Source organism: Bos javanicus, chromosome 18 (assembly GCF_032452875.1).
Source record: "Bos javanicus breed banteng chromosome 18, ARS-OSU_banteng_1.0, whole genome shotgun sequence".
Taxonomy (NCBI): Eukaryota; Metazoa; Chordata; class Mammalia; order Artiodactyla; family Bovidae; genus Bos; species Bos javanicus.
This window is the reverse complement of record NC_083885.1, coordinates 65194285-65211383: the sequence shown is the minus strand read 5'-3', so window position 1 is coordinate 65211383 and position 17099 is coordinate 65194285. Positions and strand designations below refer to the sequence as shown.

At 48.3% G+C, this 17099-nt stretch overlaps 1 protein-coding gene across 1 annotated transcript; it reads left to right on the top strand.

Moving 5' to 3' along the window:
- The first annotated feature begins 375 nt into the window (after positions 1-375).
- Positions 376-13647, top strand: LOC133229762 (zinc finger protein 550-like). Its single transcript, XM_061386490.1, has 4 exons — positions 376-1194; positions 4642-4768; positions 5656-5751; positions 9775-13647. Exons 1-4 carry the CDS (start codon positions 874-876, stop codon positions 10806-10808), a joined length of 1578 nt encoding a protein of 525 aa, XP_061242474.1. The 5' UTR covers positions 376-873; the 3' UTR covers positions 10809-13647.
- Positions 13648-17099: the final 3452 nt, after the last annotated feature.

Below are 17099 nucleotides of genomic sequence, written 5' to 3'. Positions count from 1 at the left end.
CCACTCTGTACACATTTCTACCACTGCAGGAAATGTCTTGCAGAAAATGAAATTTGGTAAATCTCCTTTTCAAATAGATCTCAGGTGTCACACCACTAAAAGAAATAAACATGCCTTGTAATGTGCAGTGAGAAATACTATATTGATATAACAAGGTGGGCTGGATAGGAATACAATCAGTGAGTATAGAGGCAGGGAAAACGTGTTTTCTGAGGGAGAGAGAGACAGCATCTTGGCCACATGATTCAAGGCTGCCTAATATCTCCGTCTTCCTGTCTTTGAAGTCTTTTCACTGTGTTCCATCACAGGTGTTGAAGTTCACAGAATGACCCTCAGGCTTCTGTCTCCCTGTGACTGAAGAGCAGCAAGATAACGTTTATCAGGTCCAATCTTTGAGTGGATGCACCTTTTTTTCCCCCTGCTGCACCACACGTGGGATCTTAGTTCCTTGATCAGGGACACAGCCGAGCCCTCTGCACTGGGAGCACGGTGGCTCAGGATTTTGCACCACCAGGGAAATCCCTGAATTTGCTTTCACTCTGCTTATCATGGTCCAGCGTATCCCTCTGAGATTTTAGCCTCCTGGCACATGAAATAACACGTTTAAGAATATTCCTTAGCTGCGGAAGATACTACACGGAAACGGGGTGGTGGCCGTTTAAGACGCCAAGAGCCGCTTCCTCCCCCGCCACCCCTCTCCTCCCCGCCCGCCGCCGCCCGGAGCCCGAGGATGTCCTCTTCCAGAGCCCTTTCCGCGGGTACTTAGAATCCTCGACAGAAATTCCCAGAGTCGCGCCCTTCGCGGTACCAGGCTGCGTTGCGTGGCCGTATTACCCAGGCGGCTCTGCGGCAAGAGGCGGTTGCTCTGGACCAATGATTGCGCACGACCGGGACCCCGCGCTGCACGAGACTTCCGGCGGCGCCCGCGGCGGGGCCTCGTCGCCTCCGCCGGAGTTGTGCTTGGCTTCGCAGGCGCGTCGGAGCCTGTCCGCGTTCGCGAGGCTGGAGCAGAGCGAGCGGGGAAGAGCCTTCCTCCCCGCGCTGCCCAGTGGAGTCGAGGGTGGGCGCGGTGGGGAGTTGCGGCGGAGCACAGTTAAGCCCTCGGAGCCCTCCGTGATTCCCCACCTTGCGTGGCCGGGGGACCCTGCGCAGGGCACCATGGCGGCCCTGGCGGCAGAGACCTACCTGGCACCGGTGAGTGGATGGCCCCTTCGGCCCTTTGAACGCCCCGCCACGTCGTCCCAGCGCCTCCATAGAGAGGAAGCTGTTGTCCAGGGTCTCTTCGCTTCCCCTAACTCTGGGGCTTGTGGAGGCTGGTCAGTCAGTCCCAGCCGAGTGTCCTAAATCCAGGCCGGGGTTGATATGGATGGGTTCCCAGTGCAGTTGATCTGTGCAGCGGTGTCCCAAGCCCATGAACCACTAGATGAAAATGCTGGAGGTGAGGCTCAGCGGCGTTAAGTTGTGACTCGCATAGCCTGTTGGAAACCGTGGAGAAAGATCTGGAATGGCGGACTGAAGGAAGGGTCCACTTCTTAGGTTGGCGGGCACCATGGAGGATTTGGAGGCAAGGAGGGAAGGAAGCTGATCCAGATTTTAATAAGTTTCCTCTGCGAGTCGAGTGGAGTCGCCAGCGAAGGACAGGGCTCCCTGTAACCCCCACACGTACGTGGAACCCTCTGTGCCATCCTCCATGTGTGTTGCAGGTGTGCAGAACGAACTTTAGAGCCCGCATCCTGGGTTCAGCGCCAGGGTCTGTCCCTGCCCACTAATGGGGAAGGTTGCTAGGTCCTGACTCCACAGTTTCCTGTGCTGTGAAATGGGGTTAATCCCAGCATATTCTTTCTGCGTTCTGGTGAGAGATGAGTAGGGCAGGGTGTGAAAACCACTGAATGCAGCACAGTGCACCCAGAGACGCTCAGGAAATGCTAGTTATGGCTCTTCCGTTACTCTGATTTCTAGGGTCGAAGGAGGTCTTTTTCCCTAGGCTTGTCCTAACGGCAGTGCTAGAGAAATGGGCTGTCTCAGACCGTCTCTGTCTCTGGACCACCTGAATGGAGCGCTTTGAGGAAAGCACTCAAGCAACAGGATGGAGACTTCAGTGTGTGTTGTGTCTGTGTCCCTCCCAGGGCTGTGACCTTGAGCAGGTCTCATCGCTGCCCTTGTCTCCCATCCCTGCCCTTGTCTCCCATCCCTTGGGGTTAATGAGGATATTAACATTTCCTTCTCCTGGCTTATGGTGATCAAAGAGAGTGTTGCCCAGGATCCAGCCAGGTAGCACCGCTCCAGACAATTCAGGAGCAGAGCCCCTTGTCCTAGAATGATCTTAGGGACACCCCACCCCCGCCGGGGAATCAGGTCTTGGGGTTCCCCTGGTCTCAGGCTGTGTCCAGGTGAGGCCTGCAGGAAGAAGGAGAGCCTGGGGACAGATGCACAGTGTGTGCAGCATTTTTAGAGTCAGGATAGTCAGTCGTGGCAGACCTCGTTCGCTCCTGTGTCCCCATGGACTGCCGGCCGCCAGGCACCTCTGTCCATGGCATTCTCCAGGCAAAAATCCTGGGATGGGGTGCCATTTCCCACCCCAGGGGATCTTCTCGACCCAGGGTTTGAGCTCGCGTCTTGCGTCTCCTGAGTTGGCAGGCAGGTTCTTTACCACTAGCGCCACCTCACTGCTCCTCTGCTAGGGGGATCCTGGGGTGGGCTGGGAGCCAGGAAGGTCACTGGATTCATCTTGGCAATTGCCATCTGCTTATGCAAAACTAGCTTGCCATTTTCAGCAGCAAATTCATCCTTCTGTTAAAGACATTTCCTTTCATGTGAAAAGTGAGGTGATTAAAGATAGGGTGGTGGGGCCTTGTGGGAGCCTTTGAATGTCAACACGCAGCAGGTCCCAGGATTCTCTCCAGCGTGTGACACTGTTTGCTCTTGTCACAGCCCCAGTCACCGCCAGTAATTGTCTTGTGTATTTGCTGTTTGTTTGTGTGGCCCTTCCTCAGAGAGGGCTTCTCACATTTGCTCCCAAACTATGCGCTTCCCTGATCCCTGATAGCTCAGTTGGTAAAGAATCTGCCTGCGATGCAGGAGACCCCGGCTCGATTCCTGGGTTAGGAAGATCCCCTAGAGAAGGGACAGGCTACCCACTCCAGTATTCTTGGGCTTCCATTGTGACTCAGCTGGTAGAGAATCTGCCCACAATGCGGGAGACCTGGGTTCGATCTCTGGGTTGGGAATATCCCCTGGAGAAGGGAAAGGCTACCCACTCCAGTATTCTGGCCTGGAGAATTCCATGGACTGTGTAGTCCAAGGGGTTGCAAAGAGTCGGACATGACTGAGCGACTTTCACTTTCACTTTCTCTAATCTTCCCACTCTGTTTTCTTTTTTTTTTTTTTTAATAGTTTTATTTATTTTTGGCTGTTCTGGGTCTTTGTTGCTGCACAGGCTTTTTCTGCTTGCGGTGAGCCGGAGCTACTCTTTTTTGTGGTGTGCAGGCTTCTTATTGCAAAGGCTTCTGTTGTTGCAGAGCCCAGACTCCAGGCGCTGGGACCTCTGTAGTTTAAGCACATGAGCTCAGTAGTTGCAGCTCCTGGGCTCTAGAGCACAGACTGAGTGTGATGCCTGGGCCTAGTTGTTCTGAGGCATGTGGGATCCTCTTGGACCAGGGATCAAACGGGTGTTTCCCGCATTGGTAGGTGGATTTTTTTACCACTGAACCATGAGGGAAGCCGCCCCTCTGCCCCCCACTCCGTTTTCTCATCATCAGAATCCTTAGAGCCAGCTGATGTTGTCTTGCTCAGTTATTCAGTTGCTTATTGAGAATCTGTGAATCCCTGTTTGCTGCTTTATCCCTGGGCCTGGAACAGGGCCGGCCCTATATGTAATGAGCTCACTAGCTGCTTGTGAGCTGGTGGGCACTCATGACCCTTGGAATCAGTTCAGACCCCAGCATGGCCCCCTGCAGTTGTCCCTCCGACACCCTCCGTGTGGAGTGTGTGTCCCCTTCCCCTCCATCCTTCCCCAGCTCACTGCCCTCCAGCTGCACCGTCCTCCACTCGCCAGACTCTTACCGACTTCCCAGCCTTTGCCCTCGCAGTCCTCCCCGCTCAGGATGGCCTCCAGTTCATCCCTGTGCATTGCTCAGATCTTTGCTCAAATACCACCTCTTCTTTGAAGCAGTCCTGATCTTTCTAGTTCCAGCTAAAGTACTACCTGCACCCATTTGCTTGGGATCTAGCTTTTTTGTGCAGAGCTGGGTGCTGGTTGAGATTTTCCAGGGCCTTAGAGGGGCAAAGAGGAGAAATTATCATTAAAAACAATGGTCATAGCGGGCTTTCACGGGGCCCTTGGTTTGCTCTGAGGGACTTTTGTTACCTTTCATCTCCTTCGATCCCCACCTCTTCAAAGTTAGGTTCTGTTATTTTCCAGAATGCTTTATAGACGAGAAACTTGAGGCTCAGAAGTGTTACCTGCACCAGGTTACGCAGCTCTCAAGTTAGTTGAAACTCACACCTTGTCCGTCCGCCACCAGAAGCTGTGCTCCCAAGTACAGCAGGCTGGAAAGGCCTGAGGTGAACACCTGAAGTAAGCAGGCTCTGATCCCACCCAACACCCCAAAGCGCATGATGCTACTCTGTTTGACTTGCCAGGCACCAGTGATCCTCAAGGATGTGGTTGTGACCTTCACCCGGCAGGAGTGGAAATTACTGGACCTGACTCAGAGGACCCTGTACCAGGAGGTGGTGCTGGAGACCTCCAGGCTCCTGGTCTCACTGGGTAAGTTGCTCTTCACCTCCGTGGTGGCAGGGGTGGGAGTTCTGCAGCCTCCTTCTGGGTTCCATCCTCTCGAGGCCTGGATGGTGGAGCCACCCCCCCCCCCCCACCCCCAACCAATCTTCCTCGCCATGTTCTGGGCTTGCTTCCTCCCACTTGCTCTCCCTTTGTCTCCAACATGGATGGTTGAGCAAGAAGCCTGGTCCTCCTGGCGGGAGGAAGTGGGGCTCCTGGGAGCAGGGTGTCCTGAGGACCTGTCCCCAGGACCTGGGAGAATCCACAGGCAGATTCGCACCCTGGCTCTGGGTCTCACCCTGACTTCTCTCTGTGAGTCTGCTCGGGTCACTGTCTTTTCACAACAGCATTGGGTAGGAGTGGGCACCTCAGTGCTTCTCTCTGAGACCCTCAGATTTCTTATCTCTACTCTTTTCAGCGTGTCTATGTCATGCCCTTTCTGTGAAGGTGTTTTTATGACAGAAAGTGACCTCTTGCCCCAGCACTCAGCAGGGGCTCCGCCTGAGGCCCCTGTAAAAGATTCCCATGATAGGGATCTGAGACCTGATTTGAACTGGCCTGTGGTGAGAATCCGGCATCACCTGGTGAGACACATGGACTTAGATTAATCAGAGAACGTCTATGGGAAGAGTGGGTGTCTTTTCCAGGGGTCCCGTGGCTGCACGTGCGCAGGTTTTGGATTCTACAGGATGGAGGCTGTTGTGTAGACGTTGCCCGAGGCTGGTGTTTGTGCCTTGGTTTCAGGACCCGGGGCAGCACTTTTTGTCATGCGTGGGAGTGCCGTTATTCTGAGACCTTCCACCCTAAAAACCACACTCGAGAGAGAGTCTTCATAGTCTTTACAAAACACCTTTGTTCTGTATCTCCACAAACAGGGTATCCCGTTTCCAAAACAGAGCTAACCTGCCTCTTGCATCCTGGACGAGAGCTACGGATGGTGAAGAGAGCACTTTCCCCAAGCACTTCCCCAGGTGGATTGCCAAGATCCAGGCAGCGGTGCTCACTGCAGACTGGGAGGGACTGTTGCCTCTGAAATTCTGGGGAAGCTTCTTATTGAGACCTCTCTGGGGATGCAAGTTACACCCAGAAGTTGAAAAGGCCAGAACCAGCTTTGAACAATCATTAGATCCCTTGTGCAGCCCTGCCCAGGTCTTGTTCATTATATGCAAACAATCTAGTTCTTATCCCTTATATACCCCACATCATTCCTGACTCCATCCCCTTCCTGAATGACACCCCGGTCCACCTCTCTCATCATCTCTTGTCTGCATGATACTGCACACCCCATGATCGCTGCACTTCTGCTCTGTCTCCTACACCAACTCTCCCAGCCACTCACCTCACCTCAAACCCTCACCACTCTCCACCTGCTGACCTCAGCCTATGAGAAAATTCATGTTGGAAATAAAGACTGCTTGCTTCTCTTTCCCTTCACTCAATCCTTTCAGACTCATCTGCATCTGATTGCCACTTGAAGCCTTTCTTCTCATTTCCCTCTGTCCTTCCCATGACAAATTCCTGAATTAGAAACATCTCCCACCTTCTTGGGCATTCTTATCATCTCTTATCCTCCGCCCCCTGCCCCCACTCCCTGAGCTCTAGAATGGCCTCTGATCAGTGTGACTATCTGTACAACCAGCTTCTCAGAGGCTGTTTGTAGAAGAAAGGCCTACATTACACTTCCATTCACCCCCCTTATTCTTTTTGTTTTTTTAAACTGAAGTTTAATTTACACATATCAGTGTTCATGACTCTTAAGGCCTTAGCTTGATGAATTTTGACACATGAATAAATCCAAATAACTACCATCAGGTCAAGATCCTGACCTTAGGAGGCTCCTGCAGGCCTTCTTAGTCCATACGACCTCTTACAAACATAACCACCAGTACAACAAGGAATTTTTACTATTTATGAGTAGGTGAAACAGAACTTCATAGTGTGTTTTCCTCTTATCTCCTTATTGATCATCGGGATGTCTGTGAGATTCATTCAGTTCAGTTCAGTTGCTTAGTCTCTTTGGGACCCCATGGACTGCAGCACGCCAGGCCTCCCTGTCCATCACCAATGCCCAGAGTTTACTCAAACTCATGTCCATCGAGTCGATGATGTCATCCAAGCATCTCATCGTCTGTCATCCCCTTCTCCTCCCACCTTCAATCTTTCCCAGCATCAGGGTCTTTTCAGATGAGTCAATTCTTCACATCAGATGGCCAAAGTATTAGAGTTTCAGCTTCAGCATCAGTCCTTCCAATGAATATTCAGGACTGATTTCCTTTAGGATGAACTGGTTGGATCTCCTTGCAGTCCAAGGGACTCTCAAGAGTTTTCTCCAACACCACAATTCAAAGGCATAAATTCTTCGGTGCTAAGCTTTCTTTATAGTCCAACTCTCACATGCATACATGACCACAGGAAAAACCATAGCCTTGACTAGACGGACCTTTGTTGGCAAAGTAACATCTCTGCTTTTTAATATGCTATCTAGGTTGGTCATAACTTTTCTTCCAAGGAGCAAGCATCTTTTAATTTCATGGCTGCAGTCACTGTCTGCAGTGGTTTTGGAGCCCAAAAAATAAAGTCTGACACTGTTTCCACTGTTTCCCCATCTATCTGCCATGAAGTGATGGGATCAGATGCCATGATCTTCGTTTTCTGAATGTTGAGCTTTAAGCCAACTTTTTCACTCTCCTCTTTCACTTTTATCAAGAGGCTCTTTCATTCTTTTTCACTTTCTGCCATAAGGGTGGTGTCATCTGCATATCTGAGATTATTGATATTTCTCCTAGCAACCTTTATTCCATCTTGTGCTTCTTCCAGCCCAGCGTTTCTCATGATGTACTCTGCACATAAGTTAAATAAGCAGGGTGACAATATACAGCCTCTACCTACTCCTTTCCCAACTTGGAACCAGTCTGTTGTTCCATGTCCAGTTCTAACTGTTGCTTCCTGACCTGCATACAGATTTCTCAAGAGGCCAGTCAGATGGCCTGGTATTCCCATCCCTTTAAGAATTTTCCAGAGTTTGTTGTAATCCACACAGTCAAAGGCTTTGGCATAGTCAACAAAGCAGAAATAGATGTTTTTTTCTGGAACTCTCTTGCTTTTTTGATGATCCAGTAGATGTTGGCAATTTGATCTCTGGTTCCTCTGCCTTTTCTAAATCCAGCTTGAACATCTGGAAGTTCACAGTTCACGTACTGTTGAAGCCTGGCTTGGAGAATTTTGAGCATTACTTTACTAACGTGAGATGAGTGCAATTGTGCAGTAGTTTGAGCATTCTTTGGCATTGCCTTTCTTTGGGACTGGAATGAAAACTGACCTTTTCCAGTCCTGTGGCCGCTGCTGAGTTTTCCAAAGTTTGCTTGCATATTGAATGCAGCACTTTCACAGCATCATCGTTCAGGTTTTGAAATAGCTCAACTGGAATTTCATCACCTCCACTAGCTTTGTTCAAAGTGATGCTTCCTAAAGCCCACTTGACTTCAAGTTTCAAGATGTCTGGCTCTAGGTGAGTGATCATACCATCGTGATTATCTGGGTCATGAAGATCTTTTTTGTATAGTTCTTCTGTGTATTCTTGCCACCTCTTCTTAACATCTTCTGTTTCTGTTAGGTCCATACCATTTCTGTCCTTTATTGTGCCCATCTTCCCTGGTGGCTCAGACGGTAAAAGCGTCTGCCTGCAATGTGGGAGACCTGGGTTCAATCCCTGGGTTGGGAAAATCCCCTGGAGAAGGAAATGGCAACCCACTCCAGTATTCTTGCCTGGAGAATCCCATGGATGGAAGAGCCTGATGGGTTACAGCCCATGGGGTCGCAGAGTCGGACACGACTGAGCGACTTCACTTTTTCTTTCTTTGCATGAAATGTTCCCTCAGTATCTCTAAATTTTCTTGAAGAGATCTCTAGTCTTTCCCTTTCTATTATTTTCATCTGTTTCTTTGCACTGATCACTGAGGAAGGCTTTCTTATCTCTCCTTGCTGTTCTTTGGAACTCTGCATTCAAATGGGTATATTTTTCCTTTTCTCCTTTGCCTTTAGCTTCTCTTCTTTTCACAGCTATTTGTAAGCCCTCCTCAGACAGCCATTTTGCTTTTTTGCATTTCTTTTTCTTGGGGATGATCTTGATCCCTGTCTCCTGTACAATGTCACAAACCTCCGTCCGTAGTTCATCAGGCACTCTATCTCTCAGATCTAATCTCTTGAATCTATTTGTCACTTCCACTGTATAATCGTAAGGGATTTGATTTAGGTTAAGTCAAATTCATGTGGTTGCAGTTGCTTGGAGTGTGATGCTTTCATACTGTATAATATCTCATTGTAGTAATATGTTAAAGTTTATGTTATTTCTTCTCCTGTTGATGAACATCAGTAGTTGTCATTCAGTCGCTCAGTCGTGTCTGACCCTTTGCAACCCCATGGACTGCAGCACACCAGGCTCCTCTGTCCTTCAATGTCTCCCGGAGTTTGTTCAGATTCATGTCTGTTGAATCGGTGGTGCTATCTAACCATCTCATCCTCTGCCACCCCATTCTCCCATTGCCTTCAATCTTTCCCAATAGTAGGGTCTTTTTCAATGAGTTGGCTCTTCGCATCAGGTGACCAAAGCATTTTTTTTTTAACATTATAAACATAACCACTATGAGCAGTTATGTTGGGTGTATACCCAGAATTGGGTTGACTCAGACATGGGATAGGTGTATCTTTAACTTGAAGAAAAAGCACCCAACAGTTTCCAGTGTGGTTGGCCTTCTGGCACTCCACCAGCCACATGTGAGTTCCCACTGCTCCCCACTCTGTCAGTGCTTGGTGTTCTGTCATTACGCTCTGTGGCACTTTAGAGGAGGTTCTCAGGACCATATACCTCCAGCCAAACCACAGGAGGGTATCAGGGGTTAACATTTCCATCTTCCTCTTCCTGCTTGCTTGGCGATTTTGTTTCTTCTGTGTTGGCATTACTAATAGGCCTCATTTGTATATTGGATTCCCTTCAGATGACAAAGCGAAAACCAAGACCACAGAGACTGCTGCTTCTCAGCAAGCCTTGTTCAAGGGACACTTACTTCAGAGGTCACTGACTCAGGAAGTCTGCTGTGCTTCTCCGTTGGGGCAAGCTCGGGAACTGGAAGGAGTGTCAGAAAAGCAGGGAGGGCATTTGAAGACAGGAACAGTCCTTCGCAAGGAAACCCTCCCTGGAAACAGGATCCCTGAATGTGGTGATCTGGGGAGAGGCGATAGTTTGGGCTCAAAAGATTTACAAGATCAAGTCTCCTCAGGAGATGCTTCTCATGCGTGTGAGTCGTGTGTTTCAAGGGCAGACCCACTGTTTCATGGAGGGAAGAATTCCTACGAATGCAAGGAATGTGGGAAAGGGTTTGTCAAGAATCGCTTCCTTCTTCGACATCAGCGGATTCACACTAGAGTAAAACTCTATAAATGCAGAAAATGTAGGAAGACGTTTCTCAAGAAAGCAGACCTCACTCTACACTACAGCTTTCACACTAGGGAGAAACTCTATGAGTGCGGTGAGTGTGGGAGAGCCTTCAGCCGCAAGTCTCACCTCACGGAGCACCAGCGGATTCACACTGGAGAAAAGCCTTTCATGTGCGCTGAGTGTGGCAAAGCCTTTAGCCGCAGGTCACACCTCACAGAGCACCAGCGGAGTCACACTGGAGAGAAGCCATATGTGTGCAGTGAGTGTGGAAAGGCCTTCGCCCACCACTCTGACTTCATTCGGCATAATAGAACCCACACTGGGGAGAAACCCTTTGAGTGCAAAGAGTGTGGGAAAGCCTTTAGTGAAAGCTCTTCTGTAACTCGCCACATGAGGTGTCACTCTAGGGAGAAGCCCTATGAGTGCAGTGAGTGTGGAAAAACCTACAGCTACAGCTCAACCCTCACCACCCATCAAAAGATTCATAGTGGAGTGAAATCCTACACATGTATGAGATGTGGCAAAGCCTTTTACAAGAAGACTGGGCTCAGTCAGCATCAGAGAACTCATATCGGGAAGAGTTCTTTAAAGTAACTATTGTGGTGAATAGTTTGGCCAGAAGAAAAGTGTTCTTTGGCATCTGAGACTATGTACCCAAGTAACCCCCTATGTCCCCTCATGTGCTCAGTTTTGCTGTGATTGTGTGTTGCCTGTAGCTGTAGCTGTAGCTGTAGCTAACCTCATCTTTCATCCCTGTTGCTGCACACAGTGTCCTGGGTTATGGAGATGGGTGACTGGGACATGAGTCTTGTGACTCGTGTCTAGAATGGGAAACAGACATGATAACACACAGGTGAGGTATGCCAGTGTTGTTGCTGTGATAGTAACATGCCTGCAATCCCCATCCAGCATAATGAAGAACAAGGTCAAAACTGGCATGGAGGCCAGATGTGATCAGGAGTCATCATCCAGTGGCTGCGAGCTTGGACTCTGGACAGTTGGGATGCCAACGTTCCTGAGCTGTGCCTATCACCATCTGGATGACCTTAGTCATGTCACTTCCGCACAAGTCTGTCTGCATGTCTGTGAAAGTAGAAAGATGTCTGTTAAACTGTAATGCGTGGGAAGAGGAACAGAAAGTATACAGGGATGATATGCAGACTGTGAGGTATGGAAGAGCCTCAGCCATGTTTGAAGATGGAGAAGAGCACTTGCAAAGGGAACAGCATGCGCCAAGATCCTGAGGTGGGCCAGAGCCGGGACTGTCAGAGGAAACAGGTGGTGGGCAGTGAGATGGAGGGGCAGGACATCATGAGAAATGTGGATTGTATTGCAGCTGCTCTGGGAGCTGAGGAAGGGACTCACAGCACAGTGGGATGGTGTCATTTGTCTCTAAGCCTCCCTTTGGCTGCTGTGTGGAGCATGGACTGAGGAAAAGAACTGATGTTGGAGAGAGGGAGGAGGCCACTACAGTCCAGGAGGACGTTGACAGTGGACTGGCCCAGGGTGGTGGCTTTGGAGATGACCTGGGACACGTGAGGAGGCAGAGTTGATGGGACATGTGCATAGTTTGGATGTTGGGGTGAGTCTCCGGGAATGACTTTACCCCTTCAGTCCTGACAGAGCCCTCTGCATCCATAGGAAATGTGACCCATGGCTTGACAGTGTGTTCCAGTTTCTTAGTCACAAGTTTCACAGTTCGCAGTTTCACAAGTGTGAGTGAGGCTGAAGGTCCTTTTCTGGGATACACAAAAGTCAGAAAGACTTGTTGTAGTTCATCCTGGTAGTTTGGGCAGTTGAGTTTTCCATGACCCAGGAAGGGTCCTGGCCCTGCTCAGATTACATGACTTTGGGCGGGAGGGTGCGTCGAGCAGTGATGAGATTTCCGTCACCTGGGCCACCGTTCTCAGCTGTGCTACTTAGTGGTGCCCGTGACTCAGACCAGCTCAGGGAACTTTGGGTTCTTGGTCTCCTCCCTTGTAAACTTGGAGTTGAATTAGCCGTTGGAACCTTCATTATTTATGAAACAAGTGTGTTGGCCAACATGCCTCCCCAGGTTGTGAGGTTGAAGGATAGTGTTGTAAAGAGACTGCCATTCGGCTGGGTATGTGGATGCGCTTCAAAGTTGGCTGCTGTTACTCACAAGTTCCCTCTCCACGCCATTCTCTTCCTTCCTCACCAGGAGATGTGCTGCTGGTAATTTCCTGATGGCTTTTCAGCAGGTTTTAGTTCTTAAGAAGCTTGATCATGGGCTCTAGTGACATTCAGCATAAGGTCTTGGTTCTCCATCAGCCAAATTTCTATTTCTCTGAATAGAAATTCAAAACCTGCCTTTAAAAATCTCTTGTGAAGGGAATTTTGAGCTGCCCAAAAGTGCTGACTGCTAATTTAATTTACCCCATATTTATTTAATGTTATAGTTGATATGCATAATTTGAGTTTAAATATGCACTCTTATTTTTTGGATTTTTTTGCATCACTTGTTCTTTTTCTCCCCTTTAAATTTTCTATTAATTACTTATAGGTTTTCTTTATTCTAGTTGGAAAGCATATTCTCTAATTGTGTTTGTTATTGTTTAAGATTTATAAGCACTTATTAAAAACAGTAGAGCACAGAATTATAAGTACTTTTTCTTCTTCGCTACTAAGACACTTAACAGTTTATCTGTATCTTAGTCTATGTGTTGAGACCTTGTATGTTAATTTCATCATTCTAACTCCACAAGGAAACATCATTCATGTTTAACACAAATTATGAGCAGTTGCATCCATCTACGCAGGCATTTACCCTCTTGGATCTTCATTGTTTCTATCATTGCAGGTCTTCCATCTGAGATCAGTTTCCAAATCCTTAAATATAAACTTTAGGATTTCATTTTTGTGTATTAATTTTCTATTCAATTTCCCATATGGAGTTCAAAACAGTCATACTCTTCTTTTTTTGGCTATGTCCTGTGGCGCGTGGGGTCTTAGTTCCCTGACCAGCATTCAAACCCGTGCTCCCTGCATTGGGAGCGAGGACTCAAGCACTGGAGCACCAGGGAAGCGCCTACTCATACTTTCTCTTAAAAGGCAACTTTGCTGTGTATATAGAAATCTACACTGGCAGCCTCGTTCTTCAGCAGGTCCTTCAGTGGGCCCTGCCACCGACTCCAGAACTATAATAATACTGGGAATGCGTGCCAACCTACTTTGTTTATTGCCTTGTTGTCTTAGTTTAGGTTAAGAACAGAGGAATGGGGTTTGAGGTTTTCAACCCGAAAGTAATAAATAGTGCTGAATATGTAGGGGGGATAATGAAATCCATTATCCCAGTGACTGAACTGATGAATTATACTAGAAACTGGGTAGATGGTCTCCTATCCAACTGTTTCTTTATCAACACACAGCTTATCTTCCATGGACCATGTCAATGAGTTTCGGACAATGGCATACGGGCAGAAGCGATTGTGAAATTGTCTCTTCACGGCATCATCTCATGTTTGCTTCTCTGCTGGGATGTCCTTGTGGGTGTGTGATTGCTGTTCTGACACACCCCAGGATTTAGTGCTGTCTTGGGAGCTGCAGGTTCAGGCTATCCATGGACTGACCATGTACAGGCAGTTTTAGCAAATTCCTTGGTGATGCTGATGTTACCAGCGTGGGAACCACTGAGTAAAATCATCATTTAATGTTAGTTCACAAAGACAGTGTAAGCAACTTATCTTTCTAGTACCATTTTTGGGTTGGTTTGTTTGTTTTTAGTTTTTTGCTCTGTTGGATACTCGTCAGCCATGAACCAACCGTTCACTCTCAGAAACAGACATTGACAGAATATCAAATTATCAGCTGCTCCCCTACCTCATACACTAGGCATTGTGTGTGCCTGCTCAGTCATGTCCAACTTTTTGCAACTCCGTGGACTGTAACCTACCAAGCTCCTCTGATTATGGGATTTTCCAAATGAGAATGGAGTGGGTTGCCATTTCCTCCTCCAGGGGATCCTGCCAACCCAAGGATCAAACCTGTATCTCCTGCACTGCAAGTGGATTCTTCACTGCTGTGCCATAGTCTAGTACCTACATTTAAATCCCCAACTGGGAATGGAACCCGGGTCCTAAGCAGTGAAAGCACCAAGTCTTAAACACAAGACCACCGAGGAGTACCCTTCCCCATGATTTTTAGTAGCATATTTTTCCTGAGGGTGTGACAGACTTAAGAAGCTTGCCAAGGGCTTCACAAACAGGGGTCTCCGATTCAATATCTCTTGTGGATGGCTTTGCCCAACATGGCCACAGAAATCTAGAGTGGTCATCTTTGGAATCACACAGCATTGTTTTCCAGGGTCTCGCAGGGTTGTTTGGCCTTCGCTGTGGAGAATGGGAAGGGTGGGATGCAAGACAGAAACTACATTACCCAACGGGCTGTGCTTGTGCGTGGGCGGCGGGACACTCGTCCAATGACGACCCAGGACAGAGCTGGACCCTCCCGCGGAGGTGGAGGCCGGACTTCCGATGACGTGACGGAGGCTGATGGGGGTCAGTGCCTCTCCTTGGTGGAGACCCGAGTCCAGACCGGGGGCTGTTTCCCGGGTAGCTATTAGGGATCAAATAAGGAAGGAAGGGAACGAGAATTGGACCCTACTCTGCGCCTTTGTGCAAGCCCCCCGCCTGGCTGTGCGTTCTTCGGGCTCTGCTCCAGCCCTCCTTCCTTCTGGCGCACTTGTCCTTCTGTGCCTTTTACACGTGGGGAGCCGAGGCTCCTAGTGCGGGTCAGCCAAGCTCACGCCTGACCAGGGCCGGATGACTAGGGAATCCACTAAGCTTGAAGGACCCGCCGGGCTCCCTGCTCCGTTCACGGGGTCCGCTGGCGACGGTCAGCTGGGCCGGACACAGGTGAGTGGGTGGCCTTTAGGCCGCCAGCTCCTGGAACCGTGGTCCTATTAGCCTCGGGATATGACATAGAGGATGCTGTTGTCCTAGGACTTTCCCCCTTCCACGCTCTCTGCCCTGGAATTTGGGGTACCCAGAGATGAGTCATTCTTGGCCCATGGCTCTTAATTGAGTAGGGGATTGTGTGAAACACGTCCATTTTGGGAACCCAGTAGGATGAGGTAAGGGTTTCAAGAACTAGCATGTGCGTATGCTTCGATGTGGCACTGGACTGGGGATGTTCTTGAAACCCTAAGTGTACTTTATGTTTTGGGGGACCTGAGACCAGGTAGGCAGAAATCAGCCACGGAATGGCAAATGAGGAGCTGGGCCTTGTGAGGGCTGTGGGAGCCAGAGAAAGTTAGAGCTGAGAGAGGTGCCCTAACTCAGCTCTTAATAGTGATGCCTAAAGCTCAGCTTTTCTGTTCACCTGTGTGAATTGAATCGCAGAGAAAGAGTTTTGGATGAAGTAGAAGGAGGACACAGCATGTTCCCTCTAAACAGTGTGTCCCTACTTGAAGAAGATAGTTGAAAGTTTTGTAGTAATTGTTCAAAGAGGGCGTGATCAGCATCAAACATTCTTCTGAATGATTGGTGGTGAGGTAAGTAGGAGTTTGCATCATCAACCTTCAGGTCCAGCTGGTCTGGGGTCTACATGCTTGTGGGCAGCATACCTTCTTAATCATTAATTTCTCCCACCTGGAGGGGGTTTCAGTATCTACAAAATACCTCAAAGATATTGTTATATGTATCCCATGGTGGGGAAACTGGACCTTCCCCCAAGGCTGCTCTTGACTGTTTCTCCCTGGTCTCACATCCCCTCCCTTCCCTAATTAACCACTGCTTGGAATTGTTACCTGCCCCTTGGAGCTCAGGTAAGGTCACAGAGGCTGAATGAAGGCTATTTCCTGTAACCAAAGAAATGAGGGACACCGAAAGGCTCTGCGCCCAGGAGCCCCACAGGGCCCTGCTTTTATCAACAGGCTTCTCTGGTCACTGAGCAGCCTGGGGGTGAGGGCCGATTGTTTCCCTAGTGTTCAGTCAGGCGTATTTTCCTCTGGTCAAATCCAGTGATGCACATTTTATTATTTTTACTTTCTTGTGGATTTAATTTGCTGTATATTTTTTCACCTTTATTCATTAGGACTGTGGTTGTGGTGGTGGTTTAATCGCTAAGTCGTGTCCGACTCTTTGTGACCCCATGGACTGTAGCCCACTAGGCTCGTCTGTCCATGGGATTTCCCAGGCAAGAATACTGGAGTGGGTTGCCATACCCTTCTCCAGGGGATCTTTCCGAACCAGAAACCGAACCCAGGTCTCCTTCATTGCAGGCAGTCTCTTTACTGACTGAGCCACCAGGAAATAGTTCTGTAATTATTTTGTGTGCTTGTTACATTTTTGTATCAGTTAGGCTCATCTCTTAAAATGAGTTGAGAAGCATTCGTTCCTCGTATTTTCTGAAAAGACATGTTATTGTGGTATTATTTACTCTTTAAATGTTTTGTAGAATTTGCCAGTGAAACTATTTAGGTCCTTAATATTTCTCAGTGGTGTATGATGATTTTTTTAATAGTTTTTGAACATATTTTTATTCAGTTTACTTCTAAATACATAGTTTGATGCTATTATAAAAGATATCTTTTTTTTTCAATTTCCAAACAGTCATTACTAGTATCAGAAACAAGTCATTTTTGTATATTGGCCTTTGATCCTGTGACCTCGCTGAACTCAATCATTCTCAATCATTTGATCTAGTAGCTTTTTAGTGAATGAGTTGTAATTTTCAACATAATCATGTCTTACTTGAATAGAAGTTTTGGTTCTACCTTTACAATCTTTTTTTTTTTTTTAGTATTTTTTATTTCACTCTGCCGGTTCTTAGTTGGCAGCATGTGAGCTATTAGTTGTGGCATGTCGGATCTAGTTCTCTGACCAGGGATTGAACCCTGGCCCCCTGCTTTGGGAGCAGAGTCTT